General features: G+C 53.6%; 2 protein-coding genes and 1 non-coding gene across 3 annotated transcripts in view; all 3 read left to right on the plus strand.

Annotated features, from left to right (window-relative positions):
• Positions 1-8,040, plus strand: part of HCFC1 (host cell factor C1) — a 47,525-nt gene extending 39,485 nt beyond the window's left edge. The window contains 10 exon segments of the mRNA XM_074531218.1: positions 117-175; positions 177-268; positions 2,414-2,552; positions 3,765-3,904; positions 4,065-4,110; positions 5,687-5,791; positions 5,793-5,847; positions 5,850-5,987; positions 7,198-7,261; positions 7,943-8,040. Of these exon segments, the coding sequence (XP_074387319.1) occupies positions 117-175; positions 177-268; positions 2,414-2,552; positions 3,765-3,904; positions 4,065-4,110; positions 5,687-5,791; positions 5,793-5,847; positions 5,850-5,987; positions 7,198-7,261; positions 7,943-7,982 (878 nt within the window). The 3' untranslated portion in view covers positions 7,983-8,040.
• A 2,410-nt stretch (positions 8,041-10,450) lies between these two features.
• RPL10 (ribosomal protein L10) lies at positions 10,451-23,060 on the plus strand. The gene is given in 8 exon segments (XM_074531131.1): positions 10,451-10,514; positions 10,640-10,676; positions 11,255-11,313; positions 11,399-11,454; positions 11,456-11,507; positions 13,473-13,611; positions 20,913-21,075; positions 22,716-23,060. Coding segments are annotated over 7 exon segments (645 nt in total). The 5' UTR covers positions 10,451-10,514; positions 10,640-10,653; the 3' UTR covers positions 22,869-23,060.
• Positions 17,772-17,914, plus strand: LOC141726424 (small nucleolar RNA SNORA70). Its single transcript, XR_012577670.1, has one exon. It is a non-coding gene; the product is annotated as a small nucleolar RNA SNORA70 (small nucleolar RNA).
• Positions 23,061-23,685: the final 625 nt, after the last annotated feature.

Here is a 23,685-nt window from a genome sequence, read left to right on the forward strand (position 1 = left end):
TGGCACCCATTACAAGGGGAGGGGGCACCCCTAGGGTTGGTTTGTGACCCCACTGCTGACATTGGGGTGGGTGAGGAATGCAATGGGGGTTTTTTTGAAGCCCCCTCCCCAATTTTTTGCCCCCCCCCCCCCCTCCCCAGGCCTGGCCCCCTCGAGCGCCTTCGTGGCCCCCCCCGGGCCCCACGGTTGCCCCCAGCCCCGCCAAGCTGCAGGCGGCCGCCGCCCTGGCCGAGGTGGCCAACGGCATCGAGAGCACGCCCGTGGTGAGTGAAATTCACCTGGAAATCAGCCCAAAATCATCACAAACCCACCCGAAAATCCCCCCAAAATCATCACAAACCCACCCAGAAATCACCCCCCAAAATCATCACAAACCCACTCAAAAATTCCCCAAAAACCCTCACAAACACACCCAAAAATCACCCCCAAAATCATCACAAACCCACCCAGAAATTACCCCCAAAATCATCACAAACCCACTCAAAATTCCCCAAAAACCCTCACAAACACACCCCAAAATCTCCCCTAAAATCATCACAAACCCACCCAAAAATCACCCCCAAAATCATCACAAACCCACCCAGAAATCACCCCCCAAAATCATCACAAACCCACCCAAAAATACCCCCAAAATCCTCACAAATCCTCCCAAAAATCACCCCCAAAATCATCACAAACCCACCCAGAAATTACCCCCAAAATCATCACAAACCCACGCAGAAATCACCCCAAAATCATCACAAACTCACTCAAAAATTCCCCAAAAACCCTCACAAACACACCCAAAAATCCCCACCAAAATCATCACAAACCCACCCAGAAAATCATCCTCAAAATCCTCATAAACCCACCCAAAAATCCCCCAAAATCCTCACAAACCCACCCGAAAATCTCCCCTAAAATCATCACAAACCCACCCAAAAATTCCCCAAAAACCCTCACAAACACACCCAAAAATTCCCCAAAAACCCTCACAAACACTCCCAAAATCCTCACAAATCCTCCCAAAAATCCCCCCCAAAATCATCACAAACCCACCCGAAAATCACCCCAAAAATCATCACAAACCCACCTGAAAATCACCCCCAAAATCATCACAAACCCACCCAAAAATCCTCCCCAGAATCCTCACAAACCCACCCCAAAAATCCTCCCCAGAATCCTCACAAACCCACCCAAAAATCTCCCCCAAAATCATCACAAACCCACCCAAAAATCCTCCCCAGAATCCTCACAAACCCACCCAAAAATCACCCCCAAAATCATCACAAACCCACCCAGAAATTACCCCAAAAATCATCTCAAACCCACCCAGAAATTACCCCCAAAATCATCACAAAAGCACCCAAAAATCATCACAAACCCACCCAGAAATTACCCCCAAAATCATCACAAACCCACTCAAAAATTCCCCAAAAACCCTCACAAACACACCCAAAAATCACCCCTAAAATCATCACAAACCCACCCAAAAATACCCCCAAAATCCTCCCAGAAAATCACCCCCAAAATCCTCACAAATCCTCCCAAAAATCCCCCCCAAAATCATCACAAACTCACCTGAAAATCACCCCCAAAATCATAACAAAACCCACCCAAAAATTACCCCAAAATCATCACAAACCCACCCAAAAATCACCCCTAAAATCATCACAAACTCACCTGAAAATCACCCCCAAAATCATCACAAACCCACCCAAAAATCACCCCCAAAATCATCACAAACCCACCCAGAAATTACCCCCAAAATCATCACAAACCCACTCAAAAATCCTCCCCAGAATCCTCATAAACCCACTCAAAAATTCCCCAAAAACCCTCACAAACACACCCAAAAATCACCCCTAAAATCATCACAAACTCACCTGAAAATCCCCCCCAAAATCATCACAAACCCACCCAGAAATCACCCCAAAAATCATCACAAACCCACCTGAAAATCACCCCCAAAATCATCACAAATCCTCCAAAAATCACCCCCAAAATCATCACAAACCCACCCAGAAATCAGCATAAAATCATCACAAACCCATCCAAAAATTCCCTAAAAATCTTCATAAATTCCCCCTAAATCCCACCAGAAATTCCCCTAAAATCTCCCTCAAAATTTTTCCAATTTACCCCCAAATTTTCCCCCAATTTCCCCCCATAAAATCCCCAACTTCCCCCCATAAAATCCCCAATTTCCCCCTCTAAAATCCCCAATTTCCCCCCATAAAATCCCCAATTTCCCCCATAAAATCCCCAATTTTCCCCCATAAAATCCTCAATTTCCCCCTATAAAATCCCCAATTTCCCCCCCATAAAATCCCCAATTTCCCCCATAAAATCCCCAATTTCCCCCTATAAAAATCTCCAATTTCCCCCCATAAAATCCCCAATTTTCCCCTAAACCTCCCCAAACTGTCCCTGCCAGAAGCCCGAGCCGGGGGGCGCCGCCCAAGGCGCTGCCCAAGAAGGAGAACCAGTGGTTCGACGTGGGGGTCATCAAGGGCACCACCATGATGGTCACCCACTACTTCCTGCCCCCCGACGACGCGCCCCCGGCCGATGTGAGTGACCCTGGACATGGGGGACAGACATGGGGGACACGGGGACAGACACAGGGACAGACATGGGGGCACGGGGACAGACATGGGGACAGCCCCTGGGGACATGGGGACAGACGTGGGGACAGACATGGACAGACGTGGGTGGGCGTCATCAAGGGCACCACCATGATGGTCACCCACTACTTCCTGCCCCCCGACGATGCCACCCCGGCCGATGTGAGTGACCCTGGACACGGGGACAGACTTGGGGACACGGGGACAGACACGGGGACAGCCAGGGACAGACATGGGGACACGGGGACAGACGTGGGGACAGCCCTGGGGACATGGACAGACATGGGGACACGGGGACAGACATGGGGACACGGGGACAGACATGGGGACATGGGGACAGACACAGGGACAGCCCTGGGGACATGGGGACAGCCCTAGGGACACGGGGACAGCCAGGGACAGCCAGGGACAGGCTCGTGGCACTGGGGACACAACTGGGACAGCCAGGGACAGACACGGGGACAGCCCTGGGGACACGGGGACAGACATGGGGACAGCCAGGGACAGCCCTGGGACAGGCTTGTGGCACTGGGGACACCGCTGGGACAGCCAGGGACAGACATGGGGACAGCCCCTGGGGACATGGGGACAGCTCAGGGACAGACATGGGTGGGGGTTATCAAGGCCACCACCATGATGGTCACCCACTACTTCCCTGCCCCCAGGCATGGGGACAGATGTGGGGGACACGGGGACAGCCCTTGGGGACATGGGGACAGCTCTGGGACAGCTCAAGGAACAGCCAGGGACAGCTCTGGGACAGCCCTGGGGACAGCTCAGGGACAGGATCATGGCATTGGGGACCCCCCCTGAAACAGCCCTGGGGGACACCCAGGGACAGCTCAGGGATAGGCCTGGGGACACTGGGGACAGCTTTAGGACAGCTCCATGGCATTGAGGACACCCCTGTGGCACTGGGGACACCCAGGGACACCCCTGGGGACACCCAGGGACAACTCTGGGACACCCCTGGGGACACCCCTGGGCTCTGTGTCCCCACCGTGTCCCCATGGGAGGAGGGCTCCGAGTTCCCAGGCTCTGTCCCCTCATGTCCAGGGCGTTTCTCTGTCCATGTCCTTGGCTCTGGGGGGGTTCCTGTGTCCCTGTCCCCATTCCCAGGGGGGTTCCTGTCCCCATGTCCCCACCATGTCCCCACAGGACGACGCCTCGGGGGTCCCGGACCACTCGCAGCTGCGGCGCCAGGAGCTGCAGCCGGGCACGGCCTACAAGTTCCGCGTGGCCGGGCTCAACGCCTGCGGCCGCGGGCCCTTCTCGGAGCTGTCGGCCTTCAAAACCTGCCTGCCCGGCTTCCCGGGGCGCCCTGCGCCATCAAGATCAGCAAGGTGAGCCTGGCGGAGACCCCAGACCCAAAACAGGGACCCCAGACCCAAAACAGGGACCCCAACCCATGGGGGTACCCGTAACATCAACCCCAACCCAATCCAACCTGACCCCATCCCTGCCCGGCTTCCCCGGGGCGCCCTGCGCCATCAAGATCAGCAAGGTGAGCCTGGCGGAGACCCCAGACCCACGGCCTGACCCATGGCAGAGACCCCAGACCCAAAACAGGGACCCCAACCCATGGCGGAGCCCATAACATCAACCCAAACCCAACCTGACCCAACCCAATCCAACCTGACCCCATCCCTGCCCGGCTTCCCCGGGGTGCCCTGCGCCATCAAGATCAGCAAGGTGACCCCAGACCCACGGCCTGACCCATGGTAGAGACCCCAGACCCAAAACAGGGACCCAACCCATGGGGGAGCCCCTAACATCAACCCCAACCTGACCCAACCCAATCCAACCTGACCCCATCCCTGCCCGGCTTCCCCGGGGCGCCCTGCGCCATCAAGATCAGCAAGGTGAGCCTGGCGGAGACCCCAGACCCAAAAACAGGGACCCCAACCCATGCCGGAGCCCATAACATCAACCCCAACCCAACCCCATCCCTGCTCAGTTTCCCCTGAGTTTCCCCTGCGCCATAAGATCAGCAGGGTGACCCCCAGACCCACTGTGGGGGCCCCTCTTGTGTCCCCCCATGTCCCCCACCTCTCATAGCCCCCCGTACCCCCATGTCCCCCGACTCCATGTCCCCTTGGTGCCCCTTTGTCCCTTGTGTTCCCCCTGACCCTGTGACCCTCTGTGTCCCCTCTGAGCCCCTCGTGTCCCCTGTCCCACCTGACCCCCTCATGTCCGCCATGCCCTCCTGACTCCTCTGTCCCCCGTGTCCCTCTGTCCCTCCATGTCCCCCCTGTCCCTCCATGTCCCCACGTCCCCACACCTGACCCTGTGTCCCTTCTGTGTCCCCCCTGTCCCTCCATGTCCCCATGTCCCCACACCTGACCCTGTGTCCCCTCTGTCCCCCCGTCCCTCCATGTCCCTATGTCCCCACACCTGACCCCGTGTCCCCTCTGTGTCCCCCTGTCCTTCCATGTCCCGCACACCTGACCCTGTGTCCTCTGTGTCCCCCCTGACACCCCCATGTCCCTGTGTTCCCCCTAACCCTGCGTCCCCTCTGTGTCCCCCCTGTCCTCCATGTCCCCATGTCCCCTCCATGTCCCCATGTCCCCACACCTGACCCCGTGTCCCCCGTGTCCCCCTGTCCTCCATGTCCCCGTGTCCCCCCTGTCCCTCCATGTCCCCCCTGTCCTCCATGTCCCTCCATGTCCTCACACCTGACCCCGTGCCCCCTCTGTGTCCCCTGTGTCCCCTGTGTCCCCCTGTCCCTCCATGTCCCCGTGTCCCCACACCTGACCCCGTGTCCCCCTGTCCTTCCATGTCCCCCCTGTCCCCCATGTCCCCCTGTCCCCCCCGTCCTTCCGTGTCCCCCCTGTCCCCCAATGTCCCCACACCCTGACCCCGTGCCCCCTGTCCCCTCTGTGTCCCCCCTGTCCCTCCATGTCCCCCCTGTCCCTCCATGTCCCCATGTCCCCCACACCTGACCCGGTGTCCCCTGTGTCCCCCCTGACACCCCATGTCCCTGTGTTCCCCCCTAACCCCGTGTTCCCTATGTGTCCCTTGTGTCCCTCCATGTCCCCATGTCCCCCACACCTGACCCGTTGTCCCCTCCGTGTCCCCAGAGCCCCGACGGGGCGCACCTGACGTGGGAGCCGCCGTCGGTGACGTCGGGGCGCATCGCCGAGTACTCGGTGTACCTGGCCATCCAGGGGGGGCCCGGGGGGGGCCCCGAGGCGCGGGGGGGGGGGCGCCCAGCTGGCCTTCATGCGGGTCTACTGCGGCCCAGCCCCTCGTGCCTGGTGCCGGCCTCCAGCCTGGCCAGCGCCCACATCGACCACACCACCAAGCCGGCCATCATCTTCCGCATCGCCGCCCGCAACGACAAGGGCTACGGGCCCGCCACCCAGGTGCGGTGGCTGCAAGGTGGGTCTGGGGGCTCTGAAATGAGTCTGGGGGCTGCCAGGTGGGTCTGGGGGCTCTCAAACGAGTCTGGGGGCTGCCAGGTGGGTCTGGGGGCTCTCAAACGAGTCTGGGGGCTGCCAGGTGGGTCTGGGGGCTCTGAAATGAGTCTGGGGGCTGCCAGGTGGGTCTGGGGGCTGCACACACCTGGGGGTCCCTGTGGGAGTGAGTATGGACAGTGCCAGGGGTGCCGTGAGGGTCTGTGACCATGAGGGCTGCGGCTCTGCCACCCAGGTGCGGTGGCTGCCAGGTGGGTCTGGGGGCTGCCAGGTGGGTCTGGGGGCTGCACACACCTGGGGGTCCCTGTGGGGCTGGGCAGGTGGGTGTGGGACTGTGCCCCACCTTGCCAATGACAAGGGCTACGGCTCTGCCACCCAGGTGCGGTGGCTGCAAGGTGGGTCTGGGGGCTCTCAAACGGGTCTGGGGGCTGCCAGCTGGGTCTGGGGGCTGCAGGATGGGTCTGGGGGCTGCACACCTCTGGGGGAGGCTGTGGGAGTGGGTTTGTCCCCTTGTCATCCACTCTGCCAGGGATAAGGGCTACGGGCCTGCCACCCAGGTGCGGTGGCTGCTGGGTGGGGTCTGGGGGCTGCCAGGTGGGTGTGGGGGCTCTGAAATGAGTCTGGGGGCTGCAGGGTGGGTCTGGGGGCTGCACGCCTCTGGGGGAGGCTGTGGGAGTGGGTTTGTCCCCTTGTCACCCACCCTGCCAACGACAAGGGCTACGGTTCTGCCACCCAGGTGGTGGTGGCTGCAAGGTGGGTCTGGGGGCTCTCAAACGGGTCTGGGGGCTGCAGGGTGGGTCTGGGGCTCTGAAATGAGTCTGGGGGCTGCCCCACACATGTAGGGCTGGGCAGGTGGGTGTGGCACTGTGCCCCACTCTGCCAAGGACAAGGACCATGGCTCTGCCACCCAGGTGTGGTGGCTGCAAGGTGGGTCTGGGGGCTCTGAAACGGGTCTGGGGGCTGCAAGGTGGGTCTGGGGGCTGCACGCCTCTGGGATTGCCCCACACCTTGGAGGAGGCTCTGTGGGAATGGGATTGTCCCCTTGTCACCCACCTGTAGTGACAATGGTTACAGCCTGGCCACCCAGGCTGCAATGTGAGTCTGGGGGCTCTGAATTGAGTCTGGGGGCTGCACACACCTGGGGGTCCCCCCTCACCCCCTGATGTCCCCCCCAGAGTCGAGCAAGGACGGAGCCGCCGGGAAGGCGGGCAGCAAACGGCCCCTGGCGTCCCCCGACCTTGTGAGTGGGGGTCCCTCGGGGGGCTGGGGGGGTCCTTGGGGGTCCTGGAGGGGTCTGGGGGCTCTTTTTGAGGGTCCTTGAGGGGTCTGGGGGGATCCTTGGGGGGTCCCTCAGGGGTCTGGGGGTTGTTTTGAGGGGTTTGGAGGGGGGAATTTGGGGGTCTGGGGGCTTTTTGGGGGTCCTGGGGTTGTTTTGAGGGGATCTGGGGGATGTTTGGGAGAGAATTTGGGTCTGGGGGCTTTTTGGGGGTCCCTGGACAGGTCTGGCTGTTTTCTGGGGGGGCTGGAGGTTCTTTTGAGGGGGTTTGGGGGGTCCCTTAAGGGGTCTGTGGGTCAGTTTGGGGGTCCTGGAGGAGTCTGGGGGCTTTTTGGAGGTCTCAGAAGAGTCTGAGGGTTGTTTGGAGGGGGGGAATTTGGGGTCTGGGGGCTCTTTTGGGGGTCTGGGGGTTGTTTTGAGGGATCTGGGGGGGGTGTTTGGGAGAGAATTTGGGGTCTGGGGGCTTTTTGGGGGTCCTGGAGGGGTCTGTGGGTCGGTTTGGGGGGGTCTGTGTGGCTGGGAAGGAGTTTTGGGGGGTCCTGGGGGGGCTGCACTGGGGGTCTGGTCATTATTTGGGATTTTATGAGTTATTTTGAGGAGGGGTCTCCCATCAAACCCCTCCCTCAATTTCCCCCTCCCCTCAGGAAATCCGCTCCAAAGAAGCCCAAGGCCGAAGGGCAGTGAAGGACCCCCGGGACCCCCCCCCAAAAAAAAACCAACAAAAAAAAAAAAAAAAAAAAAAAAAAAAAACCCGGGGACCCCTCCCCATTTTAACACCCCCCCCAAAAAACATCCCCGGGGGGGGGGGGGGGTTGGGGAAATTTTGGGGGTCCCCTCACTTTGTGGGGGAAGGGGGGGGGGGGGGGGTCAGGGGGGGCTTTTTTTTTTTACCTGTTGCAGTTGCTGGAATGAAAAGTTTTGTACAACGCTGCCCCTCCCCCCCTCCCTCCCCCCCCCCCAAAAAAAAATAAAAAACCCCCTCCCCCCTCACCCCCCCCCTCGGGACCCCTCCCCCACCCTGTACAGACCCCGCCCCCCCCCGGCCGGGGGTGGGGGGAGGGGGAGGGGGGGACCCCCTGTGTATCATAGTGGGGGGGGGGGAGGGGAAAATAAAAAAAAAAAACCGCCCCCCCCCCTCCCAGAGCCCCCTCCCCTTCCCCACCCCGAGTGTTGTGTCCGTCGTTTTTGTGCTATTTTGAAAATTAAAAAAAGACATTTTTTTGGAGTAAAAGTTTAATGAAATTGGGGGGGGTCTGGGGGGGTTCCGGTGGTCCAGAACCCCCAGTTTGAGGGGGGGGAATTTGGGGTCTGGGGGAGGAAATTTGGGGGTTCAAGAGGGTCTTGAGGGGGGTTTCTGGCTGTTCTGGACCCCTCAGCTTTGGGTCTGGGGGAGAATTTATGGGTCTGGGGGGCCACTTTGGGGGTCTCCAGGCCTTTGAGACCCCCCCCCAATTTTAGGTCTGGGGGTCACTTTGGGGGTCTCCAGCCCTTTAAAACCACCCAGTTTTGGGTCTGGGGGGAAAATTTCGGGTCTGGGGGGTGGAAATTTTGGGTCTGGGGGTCACTTTGGGGGTCTCCAGCCCTTTGAAACCCCCCCATTTTGGGTCTGGGGGAAAATTTTGAGTCTGGGGGTCACTTTCGGGGTCCTGGGGGTATTTCGGGGGTCTCCAACCCCTTGGAACCCCCCCCCAGTTTTGTGTTTGGGGGAGTCCTAACGCTTCAGGGGGCGTGGCCATCTGGCGGTGGGCGGAGCCAAGGGACGGTAAGGGGCGTGGTCAGGAAGGGGGGCGTGGTCTTGTCGCGAGGTCTCGTGACTGGGCAGCGGTCGCGGTCGGTCCGAGGGGGGGGGGGCGATTTTGGGGACCCCAAAAGGGGCCTGGGGGGGGTTGGGGGGGGGTCTGGGGGGCTGAGGGGGGCTCTGGGGGGTTTGGGGGGGGATTTTGGGGACCCCCCCGGTGGGGTTTGGGGGGCTGGGGGGGTTTTGGGGACCCCAGATTGGGACTGGGGGGGGGATTTTGGGGGTCCGGGGTGTTCTGAGGGGACCCCCGGGTGGGAAATGGGGCTGGGGGGGTCCATGGGCTGGGGGGGAGGGGCTGGGGGGTTTTGGAGGGAATCGGGGAGATTTTGGCGACCCCCCCCAAGGCTGGGCTGAGGGGGGGGGATTTGGGATCGAGGGGGATTTGTGGGTCTGGGGGCTCGCTGGGTGAGTTTGGGGAGATTTCTGTGGGTCTGGGGTCCCCACGGGTGGTTATGGGGGGGTATTTGTGGGTCTGGGGTCCCGTGGACGGGGTCAAGGAGCTTTCTGTGGGTCTGGGGTCCCACGGCTGGGTCAGGGGTTATTTGTGGGTCTGGGGTCCCGAAGTGTGGTTATGGGGGGGTATTTGTGGGTTTGGGGTTTTTTATGGGTTGTTTTCGGGGGGATTTTTGGTTTTATGGGGGGAATTTGGGGTTTTTTGGGGTTTCGGAACGGGGGCATTTATTTGGGGGTGTTTTAGGGGGGTTTGAGGGGGATTGGGGGATTTTAAGGGTTTTTTGGGGAGGGGGTTGAGGTTATTTTAGGGAGGTTTGAGATGGGGGGTTTAATTTGAGGGGGTCACCTCCATTTTTGGGGGATTTCACCCCAAAATATTTGGGGGAGGGGGGTTGGAATTGGGGGGGGTCCCTTTAAATTGAGGGAGGGGTTTTGAGGGAGGTCCCTCTGAATTTCGGGGTCCTTCCGAGGAGCCGCCCCGCCCCTTTATGCAAATATATGCAAATCACCCCACGGCGGCTCTGCCTTCCGCATAGTTCCGCGGGAAAGGCGGGACTACGTGAAGACGCGGTGACGTCACAACGCCCCTCCCAGCGCCCTCACCGCGCCTGCGCCCCCTCCCCCGCGCGCTCTGATTGGCTGCGCCTCTCCTCTCTATGATCCCTGAGCTCGCCAGAGCGGCTCCTTCCATCTCTATGGCCGCCCCTCCCTCTCGCCGCCCCTCCGCGCTCTCCCAGCTCCTTTCCCGCCCCTCTCCCCGCCCTCCGCCCTCCCGCAGCCCCGCGCTCCCCCTCGGCTCCTCCATCACCCTCCGCCATCACCGCCCTCCGCTCCTCCGTGAGTCGTCCGGGGCGGCCAGAGCGCCGCCGGAAGTGGTGGGCGTGACCGGAAGTGGAGAGCGGTATAAAACCAGCGCGCAGGCGCCCGCGGCCTCTTTCGGGCACGCGGCGAGGTCGGAGCGCGGCGTGAGGGGAGCGCGAGCCGGGCGGGCTTTGGGGTTAATTTGGGATTAATTTGGGACTTTTTGGGGTTTTTTAAGGTAAATTTGGGGTTTTTGGGGTCCCCAAAGCGTCCCTTGTGTCCCCCGCAGGTCCCGGAGCCGCCATGGGCCGCCGGCCGGCGAGATGGTGAGGGCGTGACGTCAGAGCGGGGGGCAGCGTGACGTGGCAGGGCGGCTGTGACGTCATTGGGGGGTTAAAATGGGGCTGGGGGCGTGGGGGAGGGTGGGAAAAGGAAATAAAAAGGGGAAAAAATGGGTTAAAAATTAAAATAATTCGGGTTAAAATCGATCAGATTAGGTTAAAATGAATATTTGGGGTTAAAAAGGGAAAAATTTGGGTTAAAAATGAAAAATTTGGGTTAAAATGAGAATAATAGGGGTAAAAAGGGAAAAATTGGGGTTAAAAATCACAAAGTTCAGGTTAAAATGAGAATAATTGGGGTGAAAATGGCCAGGCGCGGTTAAAATTGAAAAAATTTAGGGTTTTAAAGGCAACGGGTTAAAATTCAAATATTTGAAGGTAAAGAAAGGAAAATTAAAGTTTTGGGGAATAATTAAAGGGGATTTTTTTGAGATTTTTTGAGGGGTAATTCGGGATATTTTTGGGGTAATTTTGAGGGATATTTTGGGGATATTTTCGTGGTTTTTTGGCTATAAAATTTATAATTTTTTCACCATTTTTAACCCTTTTATTTCCCTCCCAAGTTACCGCTACTGCAAGAACAAACCCTACCCCAAATCCCGATTTTGCCGGGGGGTCCCGGGTGAGTCCCGACCCTAAAAAACCCCAAAATTCACCCAAAAAATCCTAAAAAAACTCAAAAATTCCCCTTTTGGTGCCTCCTCCAGACCCAAAAATCCGAATTTTCGACCTGGGCCGGAAAAAAGCCAAAGTGGATGAATTCCCCCCTGTGCGGGCACATGGTGTCGGATGAGTACGAGCAGCTGAGCTCCGAAGGTAAAAATAAAAATATTTTAAATATTTTTGGGGTTTTTTTTAAATATTAAGGGTGGTGAGGGGGTTTGGGGGGAGATGTTTGAAAAATTGAGATTTGTGGGGATTTTTTTGGCAAAAAAATTCTTTAAAAATTGGGATTTTAGGGAGGATTTTTGGGGATTTTTTGGGAAAAAAATTCTTTAAAAAATTGGGATTTTTGTGGAGGATTTTTTGGGGAAAAATTCTTTGAAAATTGGGATTTTAGGGAGGATTTTTGGGGATTTTTTGGGAAAAAATTCTTTAAAAATTGGGATTTTTGTGGAGAATTTTTTGGGGAAAAGTTCTTAAAAATTGGGATTTTTGTGGAGAATTTTTGAAGATTTAAAGGGGATTTTTTGGGGAAAAATTCTTTAAATATTGGGATTTTAGGGAGGGTTTAGGGGAGGATTTTTGGGAAAAAATTCTTTAAAAATTGGGATTTTAGGGAGGGTTTAGGGAGGATTTTTGGGGATTTTTTGGGGAAAAAATTCTTTAAAAAATTGGGATTTTAGGGAGGATTTTTTTGGGGATTTAAAGGGGATTTTTGGGATTTTTTGGGAAAAAAATTCTTTAACAAATTAGGATTTTTGGGGATTTTTTGGGAAAAAAATTCTTTTAAAAATTGGGATTTTTGTGGAGGATTTTTGGGGATTTAAAGGGGATTTTTGGGATTTTTTGGGGAAAAGATTCTTGAAAAATTGGGATTTTTGTGGAGGTTTTTTGGGGATTTAAAGGGGATTTTTGGGATTTTTTGGGGAAAAGATTCTTTAAAAATTGGGATTTTGGGGAGGATTTTTGGGGATTTTTTTGGGAAAAAATTCTTTAAAAAATTTGAATTTTTGTGGAGGATTTTTGGGGATTTAAAGGGGATTTTTGGGGATTTTTTTGGGAAAAAATTCTTTAAAAATTGGGATTTTGGGGAGGATTTTTGGGGATTTAAAGGGGATTTTTGGGATTTTTTGAGAAAAAATTCTTCAACAAATTAGGATTTTTGGGGATTTTTTGGGAAAAAAATCTTTAAAAAATTGGGATTTTTGTGGAGGATTTTTGGGAGGATTTTTGAGGATTTTTTGGGAAAAAAATTCTTTAAAAAATTGGGATTTTTGTGGAGAATTTTTGGGGATTTAAAGGGGATTTTTGGGGATTTTTTTGGGAAAAAATTCTTTAAAAAATTGGAATTTTTGTGGAGGATTTTTGGGGATTTAAAGGGGATTTTTTGGGAAAAAAATTCTTTAAAAAATTGGGATTCATGTAAAAAACCCACAAATTTTCACGTAAAATCTTCAAATTTTCGCCTAAAATCTCCAAATTTTCACCTAAAAACTCCAAATTTTTTTCTAAAAACCCCAAATTTTTTCCTGAAACCCCCAAATTTCGCCCCCCAGCCCTGGAGGCCGCCCGGATCTGCGCTAACAAGTACATGGTGAAGAGCTGCGGCAAGGACCCAAAAAACCCCAAATTTCCACCCAAAAACCCCAAAATTTCACTTTAAAAATTCCAAATTTCCACCTAAAAAAAACCCCAAATTTCTACCCCGAACCCCCAAATTTCTACCCCAAACCCCCAAATAATCTCCTGAAACACCAAAATTTCCATCTAAAATCCCCAAAAATTTTCACGTAAAAGCCGCAAATTGCCGCGTAAAATCTCTGAATTTTCGCGTAAAAACTCCAAATTTCCACCTAAAAACCCCAAAATTTCACTTTAAAAATTCCAAATTTTCACCTAAAAAAACCCCCAAATTTTTTATCTAGAACACCCAAAATTTCCATTTAAAAGCACCAAAAATTTTCACGTAAAAACCGCAAATTACCATGTAAAAACTCCAAATTTTCGCCTAAAAACTCCAAATTTTCACCTAAAAACTCCAAATTTTCACCTAAAAACTCCAAATTTTTTTCTAAAAACCCCAAATTTTTTCCTGACCCCCCAAATTTCCCTCCCCAGCGCTGGAGGCCGCCCGGATCTGCGCTAACAAGTACATGGTGAAGAGCTGCGGCAAGGACGGCTTCCACATCCGCGTGCGCCTGCACCCCTTCCACGTCATCCGCATCAACAAAATGCTCTCGTGCGCTGGGGCCGACAGGTGGGAACCCCAAAATCCACCCTGGGCACCCCAAAATCCACCCTGGGGACCCCGAAATTCCCAGGGGGACCCCGAAATTCTGGGGGGCTCAGTGGAGTTTTGGGGGCATTCCTGAATTTAAATGGGAAAAGTTTTGGGAGTGGTTTGGGATGGAAAAGTTCTTAAATTTGGGGGGTCTTAAATTTTGGGGAGGGGTCTTTGAGATCCCTTTTGGGGGTCCTCAAAATCCTCAGGGGGTCCCCAAAATCCACCCAGGGGAACCCCGAAATTCTGGGGGGATCAGTGGAGTTTTGGGGGCATTCCTGAATTTAAATGGGAAAAGTTTCTGGGATGGGTCATTTAAAAATCCACCTGAATTTGGGGGGTGTTAAAATTTTGGGGGGCTTTTTGAGGTCCCTTTTGGGGGTCCTTAAAATCCTCAAGGGGTCCCCGAAATTTTCAGGGGACCCCGAAATTCTGGGGGGGTCGGTGGAGTTTTGGGGGGGTTCCAAAAGTTGATGAGGAAAAGTTCAAGGAGTGATTTAGGATGGAAAAGTTTTTAAATTTGGGGGGTCTTAAAAATTTGGGGGGGGGGTCTTAAAATTTGGGGGGTCTTAAATTTGGGGAGGGGTCTTTGAGATCCCTTTTGGGGGTCCCCAAATTCCCAGGGGGACCCCGAAATTCTGGGGGGGTCAGTGGAATTTTGGGGGCATTCATGAATTTAAATGGGAAAAGTTTTGGGAGTGATTTGGGATGGAAAAGTTCTTAAATTTGGGGGGGTCTTAAAATTTGGGGAGTTTTAAATTTGGGGGGGATCTTTGAGATCCCTTTTGGGGTCCTCAAAATTTTCAGGGGAACCCCGAAATTCTGGGGGTCCTTGGAGTTTTGGGGGGGTTCCAAAAATTGATGAGGAAAAGTTTTGGGAGTGGTTTGGGATGGAAAAGTTCTGAAATTTGGGGGGTCTTAAAATTTGGGGGGTCTTAAGTTTGGGGGGGATCTTTGAGATCCCTTTTGGGGGTCCCCAAAATCCCCAGGGGAACCCCGAAATTTTCAGGGGAACCCCAAAATTCTGGGGGGGGTCGGTGGAGTTTTTGGGGGCATTCATGAATTTAAGGGGGAAAAGTTTTGGGAGTGGTTTGGGATGGAAAAGTTCTGAAATTTGGGGTCTCTTAAAATTTGGGGGGTCTTTGAGATCCCTTTTGGGGGTCCTCGAAATCCTCAGGGGGTCCCCGAAATTTTCAGGGGAACCCCGAAATTCTGGGGGGGTCAGTGGAGTTTTTGTGAGGGATTCCTGAATTTAAATGGGAAAAGTTTCTGGATGGGTCATTTAAAAATCCCCCTGAATTTGGGGTGTCCTAAAATTTGGGGGGTGGGGGTGTTTGAGATCCCATTTTGGGGGTCCCCGAAATTTCCAGGGGAACCCTGAAATTCTGGGTGGGGTCGGTGGAGTTTTTGGGAGGTCCCAAAAGTTGATGAGGAAAAGTTTTGGGATTGATTTAGGATGGAAAAATTCTGAAATTTGGGGGGTCTTAAAATTTGGGGTGTCTTAAATTTGGGGGGGGTCTTTGAGATCCCTTTTGGGGGTCCCCGAAATTCTGGGGGGGTCGGTGGAGTTTTGGGGGCATTCATGAATTTAAATGGGAAAAAGTTTTGGGAGTGGTTTAGGATGGAAAAGTTCTGAAATTTGGGGGGTCTTAAATTTTGGGGAGGGGGTCTTTGGGGATCCCTTTTGGGGGTCCCCAAAATCCTCAGGGGGGTCCCCAAAATTCCAAGGGGGACCCCAAAATTCTGGGGGGTCCTTGGAGTTTTGGGGGGGGTTCCAAAAATTGATGAGGAAAAGTTCAAGGAGTGATTTAGGATGGAAAAGTTCCTAAATTTGGGGTGTCTTAAAATTTGGGGGGTCTTAAATTTGGGGGGGTTCTTTGAGATCCCTTTTGGGGGTCCTCGAAATCCTCAAGGGGTCCCCAAAATTCCAAGAGGGACCCCGAAATTCTGGGGGGGTCGGTGGAGTTTTGGGGGGGTTCCAAAAATTGATTAGGAAAAGTTTTGGGAGTGATTTGGGATGGGAAAGTTCTGAATTTTGGGGGGTCTTTGAGATCCCTTTTGGGGGTCTCCAAAATTCCCAGGGGGACCCCAAAATCCACCCAGGGGACCCCAAAATTCTGGGGGGGTCGGTGGAGTTTTTGGGAGGGATTCCTGAATTTAAATGGGAAAAGTTTCTGGGGTGGGTCATTTAAAAATCCCCCTGAATTTGGGGTGTCCTGAAATTTGGGGGGGGGTCTTTGAGATCCCTTTTGGGGGTCTTCAAAATCCTCAGGGGGTCCCCGAAATTTTCAGGGGGACCCCGAAATTCTGGGGGGGTCGGTGGAGTTTTTGGGAGGGATTCATGAATTTAAATGGGAAAAGTTTCGGGGATGGGTCATTGAAAGATCCCCCTGAATTTGGGGTGTCTGAAAAATTTGGGGGTGTTTGAGATCCCTTTTGGGGGTCCCCAAAATCCTCAGGGGGACCCCAAAATTCTGGGGGGGTCCTTGGAGTTTTTGGGGGTTTCCAAAAGTTGATGAGGAAAAGTTCAAGGAGCGATTTAGGATGGGAAAGTTCTTAAATTTGGGGGGTCTTAAATTTATGGGGGTCTTAAAATTTGGGGTGTCTTAAATTTGGGGGGGGTCTTTGAGACCCCTTTTGGGGGTCCCCAAAATTTTCAGAGGGACTTCGAAATTTCCAGGGGGGTCGGTGGAGTTTTGGGAGGTTCCAAAAGTTGATGAGGAAAAGTTCAAGGAGTGATTTAGGATGGAAAAGTTCTGAAATTTGGGGGGTCTTAAAATTTGGGGGGTCTTAAATTTGGGGGGGTCTTTGAGATCCTTTTGGGGGTCCTCGAAATTTCCAGGGGAACCCTAAAATTCTCAGGGGGACCTCAAAATTCTGGGGGGGTCGTTGGAGTTTTTGGGAGGGATTCCTGAATTTAAATGGGAAAAGTTTCTGGGATGGGTCATTTAAAGATCCCCCTGAATTTGGGGTGTCTGAAAATTTGGGGTGGGGGTCTTTGAGATCCTTTTGGGGGTCTCCAAAATCCCCAGGGGGACCCCAAAATTCTGGGGGGTCGGTGGAGTTTTGGGGGGGTTCCAAAAATTGATGAGGAAAATTTCGAGGAGTGATTTAGAATGGAAAAGTTCTTAAATTTGGGGGGTCTTAAAATTTAGGGGGTCTTAAATTTGGGGGTCTTTGAGATCCCTTTTGGGGTCCTCAGAATCCACCAGGGGACCCCGAAATTCTGGGGGGGTCGGTGGAGTTTTGGGGGCATTCATAAATTTAAGGGGGAAAAGTTTTGGAGTGGTTTGGGATGGAAAAGTTCTGAAATTTGGGGGGTCTTAAATTTTGGGGGGGTCTTAAATTTGGGGGAGGGGTCTTTGACATCCCTTTTGGGGGGTCCTCGAAATTTCCAGGGGAACCCCAAAATTCTGGGGGGTCGATGGAGTTTTGGGGGGGTTCCAAAAGTTGATGAGGAAAAGTTCAAGGAGTGATTTAGGATGGAAAAGTTCTTAAATTTGGGGGGTTTTAAATTTGGGGGGGTCTTTGAGATCCTTTTGGGGGTCTTCAAAATTCCAAGGGGGACCCCAAAATCCTGGGGGGGGTCGGTGGAGTTTTTGGGGGGGGATTCATGAATTTAAATGGGAAAAGTTTTGGGAGTGGTTTAGGATGGAAAAGTTCTTAAATTTGGGGGGTCTTTGAGATCCCTTTTGGGGGTCCCCAAAATCCTCAGGGGGTCCTCGAAATTAATTAATTACCCGTTAATGACCCGCAGCTAATGAAGCCATTAATGAATTAATGACCTGCAGCTAATGAAGCCGTTAATGAATTAATGACCCGCAGCTAATTAAGCCATTAATTAATTCCCCATTAATGACCTGCAGCAAAGAAGCCGTTAATGAATTAATGACCCGCAGCTAATTAAGCCATTAATTAATTACCCATTAATGACCCGCCGCTAATGAAGCCGTTAATTAATTAATTACCCCATTAATGACCTGCAGCTAATGAAGCCGTTAATTACTTATCCCATTAATGACCCGCAGCTAATGAAGCCATTAATTAATTAATTACCCCATTAATGACCCGCAGCTAATGAAGCCGTTAATGAATTAATGACCTGCAGCTAATTAAGCCGTATATTAATTAATGACCCGCAGCTAATTAAGCCGGCCGTGCCCCTCCCCCATAGGGGCCCGGCGTGCACTGGCTGCGCACAGAGACCCCTCCCCCCCCCGGCTGTGTAGGGACCCCTCCCCAAAATGGGGGCGCTCCCAAAGGGGCCGGGGGGACACAACCCCGAAATAACCCAAAATAAACCCAAATAAACCCAAATAACCCCAAAATAGCTGAAAATAACCCCAAAATAAACCCAAAATAAACCCAAAATAACCCAAAATAGCCCAAAATAAACTCAAAATAGCCCAAAATAAACCCTAAATAAACCCAAATAAACCCAAATAAACCCAAAATAAACCCAAATAAACCCAAAATAGCCTCAAATAACCCCAAAATAACCCAAAATAAACACTAAATAACCCAAAATAAACCCAAATAAACCCTAAATAACCCCAAAATAGCCGAAAATAACCTCAAAATAGCCCAAAATGAACCCAAAATAGCTCAAAATATCCCAAAATAGCCAAAATAACCCCAAAATAGCCTCAAATAGACCCAAAATATGCCAAAATACCCCAGGGGGACACAACCCAAAATAGCCAGAAATGAACCCAAAATAGCCCAAAGTAGCCTCAAATAAACCCAAAATAGCTCAAAATAAACCCAAAATACCCCGGGGGAACACAACCCCAAAATAGCCTGAAATAAACCCAAAATAAACTCTAAAGAACCCCAAAATAGCTGAAAATAACCCCAAAATAACCCCAAAATAGCCTGAAATAAACCCAAAATATCCCAAAACCCAGGGCACGGTGGCGCGGGTGCATTGGCAGTGGGGCTGGGCTCTGTGTGGCTCAGGGCTGTGTCTGTAATTGGGTCTGGGGTCCCAGGCTGTATCACTAATTGGGTCTGGGATCTCAGGGCAGGTCTCTAATTGGGTCTGGGGTCTGTAACTGTGTCTGTAATTGGGTCTGGGGTCTCTCAGGCTACAGACCGGCATGTGTGGAGCCTTCGGGAAGCCGCAGGGCACGGTGGTGTGTGTGCATTGGCAGTGGGTTTGGGGTTTCTGGCTGTGTCAGTAATTGGGTCTGGGGTCTGTAATTGGGTCTGGGGTCTCAGAGCAGGTCTCTAATTGGGTCTGGGGTCTCTCAGGCTGCAGACCGGCATGCGCGGGGCCTTCGGGAAGCCGCAGGGCACGGTGGCACACACGCGCTGTCAATGGGGCTGGGCTGGGTTTGGGTTCCTAGGCTGTATCAATAATTGAGTCTGGGGTCTGTAATTGGGTCTGGGGTCTATAATTGGGTCTGGGGTCTCAGGGCAGGTCTGTAATTGGGTCTGGGGTCTCTCTGGGTTCCAGACTCCAGACTGGCATGCGCGGCGCCTTCGGGAAGCCGCAGGGCACGGTGGTGTGTGTGCACTGTCAATGGGGCTGGGGTCTATAACTGTGTCAGTAATTGGGTCTGGGGTCTGTAATTGGGTCTGGGGTCCCAGGCTGTATCTGTAATTGGGTCTGGGGTCTCTGGGCTGTTCCAGGCTGCAGACAGGAATGCGTGGGGCCTTTGGGAAGCCGCAGGGCACGGTGGCGCACATGCACTGTCAATGGGGCTGGGCTGGGTTTGGGTTCCCAGGCTGTATCTATAATTGGGTCTGGGGTCCCAGGCTGTATCAGTAATTGGGTCTGGGGTCTCTCAGGCTGCAGACAGGGATGCGTGGCGCCTTCGGGAAGCTGCAGGGCACGGTGGCACGGGTGCATTGGCAATGGGTTTGGAGTTTCTGGCTGTGTCTATAATTGGGTCTGGGGTCTGTAATTGGGTCTGGGGTCTCAGAGCAGGTCTGTAATTGGGTCTGGGGTCTCTCAGGCTGCAGACAGGAATGCGTGGGGCCTTTGGGAAGCCGCAGGGCACGGTGGCACACACGCACTGTCAATGGGGCTGGGCTGGGTTTGGGTTCCCAGGCTGTATCAATAATTGGGTCTGGGGTCTCAGGGCAGGTCTGTAATTGGGTCTGGGGTCTCTGGGCTGTTCCAGACTCCAGACCGGGATGCGCGGAGCCTTCGGGAAGCTGCAGGGCACGGTGGCACACACGCACTGTCAATGGGGCTGGGCTGGGTTTGGAGTTTCTGGCTGTGTCTGTAATTGGGTCTGGGGTCCCAGGCTGTATCAATAATTGGGTCTGGGGTCTCTCTGTGTCTCTCAGGCTGCAGACAGGGATGCGCGGAGCCTTCGGGAAGCCGCAGGGCACGGTGGCACACACGCACTGTCAGTGGGGCTGGGTTCTATATGTATCTATAATTGGGTTTCTATTATGTATCTGTAATTGGGTCTGGGGTCTCTGTGCGTGTCTGTAATTGGGTCTGGGGTCTCTCTGTGTCTCTCAGGCTGCAGACAGGAATGCGTGGCGCCTTCGGGAAGCCGCAGGGCACGGTGGCCTGGGTGCATTGGCAGTGGGTTTGGAGTTTCTGGCTGTGTCTATAATTGGGTCTGGGGTCTGTAATTGGGTCTGGGGTCTCTCTGGGTTTCAGGCTGCAGACAGGAATGCACAGAGCCTTTGGCAAGCCCCAGGGCACAGTGGCGCGGGTGCATTGGCAATGGAGCTGGGTTGGGTTTGGGGTCTCTGTGTGGCTCAGGGCTGTGTCTGTAATTGGGTCTGGGGTCTGTAATTGGGTCTGGGGTCTCTCAGGCTGCAGACAGGGATGCGTGGCGCCTTCGGGAAGCCGCAGGGCACGGTGGCCCGGGTGCATTGTCAATGGCTCTGGGTTCCCAGGCTGTATCAATAATTGGGTCTGGGGTCTCTCTGTGCCCAGACTCCAGACCGGCATGCGCGGAGCCTTCGGGAAGCTGCAGGGCACGGTGGCGCACATGCACTGTCAATGGGGCTGGGGTCTATAACTGTGTCAGTAATTGGGTCTGGGGTCAGTAATTGGGTCTGGGGTCTGTAATTGGGTCTGGGGTCTCTGTGTGTATCACTAATTGGGTCTGGGGTCTCTCAGGCTGCAGACAGGAATGCGTGGAGCCTTCGGGAAGCCACAGGGCACGGTGGCACACACGCACTGTCAATGGGGCTGGGCTGGGTTTGGGTTCCCAGGCTGTATCTATAATTGGGTTTGGGTTTTCTGGCTGTATCAATAATTGGGTCTGGGGTCTCTAATTGGGTCTGGGGTCTCTGGGCTGTTCCAGGCTGCAGACAGGAATGCGTGGCGCCTTCGGGAAGCCGCAGGGCACGGTGGCGCGCGTGCACATCGGCCAGGTGATCATGTCCATCCGCACCAAGGCGCAGAACAAGGAGCACGTGGTGGAGGCGCTGCGGAGAGCCAAGTTCAAGTTCCCGGGGCGGCAGAAGGTACCGGGGGCACCCCAAAAATACCCGGGGGGACCCTAAAACTGGGGGGCCCAAAAACACTCGGGGGGAACCCAAAAACTGGGGGGACCCCAAAAACTCACGGGGACCCAAAAAACACCCGGGGGGACCCCAAAAAAATTGGGGGGGCCCAAAAAACACCCGGGGGACCCCAAAAAAATTGGGGGGGCCCAAAAACTCGGGGGGGGCCCAAAAACACCCGGGGGAACAAAAGGTACTGGGGCACCCCAAAAGCTCAGGAGGACCCAAAAAACACCCGGGGGGACCCCAAAAACTCGGGGATACCCAAAAAACTCAGGGGGACCCCACAAACTCGGGGGGATCCAAAAAACTCGGGGGGGCCCAAAAAACTTAGGGGGACACCAAAAAGTTTGGAGGGACCCAAGGTACCAGGGGGGACCCAAAAACACCCGGGGGGACAGAAGGTACCAGGGCACCCCAAAAACTGGGGGGATCCCAAAAATACCCGGGGGGACCCCAAAAAACTTTGGGGGGACCTTAAAAGCCTCGGGGGGACCCAAAAACACCCAGGGGGACAGAAGGTACCGGGGCACCCCAAAACCTGAGGGCACCCCAAAAGCTCAGGGAAACCCAAGGTACCGGGGGGGACCCCAAAAATTCGGGGGGACCTTAAAAGCCTAGGGGGGACCCAAAAACACCCAGGGGGGCAGAAGGTACCAGGGGGGACCCCAAAAACCTTGGGGGGACCCAAAAACACCCAGGGAGCACCCCAAAAATACCCAGGGGGACCCCAAAAACTTGGGGGGACTCAAAAACACCCAGGGGGACCCAAAAATCTGAGCGGACCCAAAAACACCTGGGGGGACAGAAGGTACCAGGGGCACCCCAAAAACTCGGGGGGACCCAAAAAACCTCGGGGGGGGAACCCCAGAAATTCAGGGGGGATTGGGAGATCCTTGGGTACCCCAAAATTTATGGGGATGTCAGGAAGAGGTAGTGGAGACTCTGGGAGATTTTTGGGGTGCAAGAAGGTTTGGAGAAGGTCTGGAGACCCCAAATTTTTTTGTGGTGGGATTTTGGGGTCCCCCTGACGGATTTTTGGGGTCCCCCCAGATCCACATCCCCAAAAAATGGGGGTTCACCAACATGGGGGGGTCCCCAAAAATCCAAACTTCAAACAAAGGGAGGAGCTCATGGTGCTGAAAACATTGAAATCAATGGGATGGGAGCACCTGGGGACCCCCAAATTTTTTGTGGTGGGATTTTGGGGTCCCCCTGATGGATTTTTGGGGTTCCCCCCAGATCCACATCCCCAAAAAATGGGGGTTCACCAACATGGGGGGGCACCAAAGAGACAAAACCTCAGACCAGGGGGTTCCCAAAATCCTCTAAATCAATGGGATGGGAGCACCTGGGGGACCCCCAAAATTTTTTTGTGCTGGGATTTTGGGGTCCCCCTGATGGATTTTTGGGGTTCCCCCCAGATCCACATCTCCAGGAAATGGGGGTTCACCAACATAGGGACCCCAAAAAACCAAACTTGAAACACATTTATGGTGCTGAAAACCTTGCGATAATTGGGATGGGGGGACCTGGAGACCCCCAAATTTTTTGTGCTGGGATTTTGGGGTCCCCCTGACGGATTTTTGGGGTCCCCCCAGATCCACATCTCCAAGAAATGGGGTTTCACCAAGTTCAACGCCGACGCCTTCGAGGACATGGTGGCCCAGAAGCGCCTGATCCCCGACGGCTGCGGCGTCAAATACGTCCCTGCCCGGGGCCCGCTGGAGCGCTGGAGGGCCCTGCACGCCTGACACCCCAAAAAACGCCCCAAAAACCCCAAAAATACCCCAAAATACCCCAAAAACCACCCCAAAATACCCCGGGAACCCCCCAGCGTCCCCAGGGAACCCCAAAATCTGTGGGGACCCTGAGGGGATGGGGAGGGAACCCGGGGTGTGGGGGTGGGGGGGGAGGGGAAATAAAAAGCTTTGAGTTCGTTCTGAGGGGGCGGAGTTTGGGTTTTAATGGGGATTTGGGGGTTTTGGGGGGATTTGGGGTTTTTTTTTGTAGTTTTTGGGGGGATTTGGGGTTTTTTGGGGGGGATTTGGGGGTTTTTGAGGGGATTTGGGGTCGGGATTTGGGTTTTTTTTGGGGGGAGGGATTTGGGGGTTTTTTGAGTTTTGGGAGGGATTTGGGGTTTTTGTGGAGGGATTTGGGTTTTTGGGGGTTTTTTTTGGGGAGGGATTTGGGATTTTGCAGGGGGGATTTGGGGTTTTTTGGGGGGGATTTGGGGTTTTGTGGAGGGATTTGGGTTTTTTTGGGGGGGGGATTTGGAGTTTTTTTGAGGGAATTGGGGGTTTTTGGGGGGATTTGGGGTTTTTGAGGGGATTTGGGGTTTTTGGGGGGGATTTGGGGTTTTTGGGGGTTCCTGAAAGTTGCTGAGTCCCTATGGTTTTGGCTCCGTGGGGTTTTTTGGGGGGGGGTCCCCAAAGCTTGGTTGTTTTTTGTTTCTGTTTTCCCCATAAAATTCCCATTTTTTACCTCATTTTTTTACCCCCCAATTCCCATTTTCCCTCATTTTTATCCACATCCTCATTTTTCCCCCTTTCCCTCCTGATTCCTATTTTT

Source organism: Zonotrichia albicollis, chromosome 34, assembly GCF_047830755.1.
Source record: "Zonotrichia albicollis isolate bZonAlb1 chromosome 34, bZonAlb1.hap1, whole genome shotgun sequence".
In the NCBI taxonomy this organism is placed as follows: domain Eukaryota; kingdom Metazoa; phylum Chordata; class Aves; order Passeriformes; family Passerellidae; genus Zonotrichia; species Zonotrichia albicollis.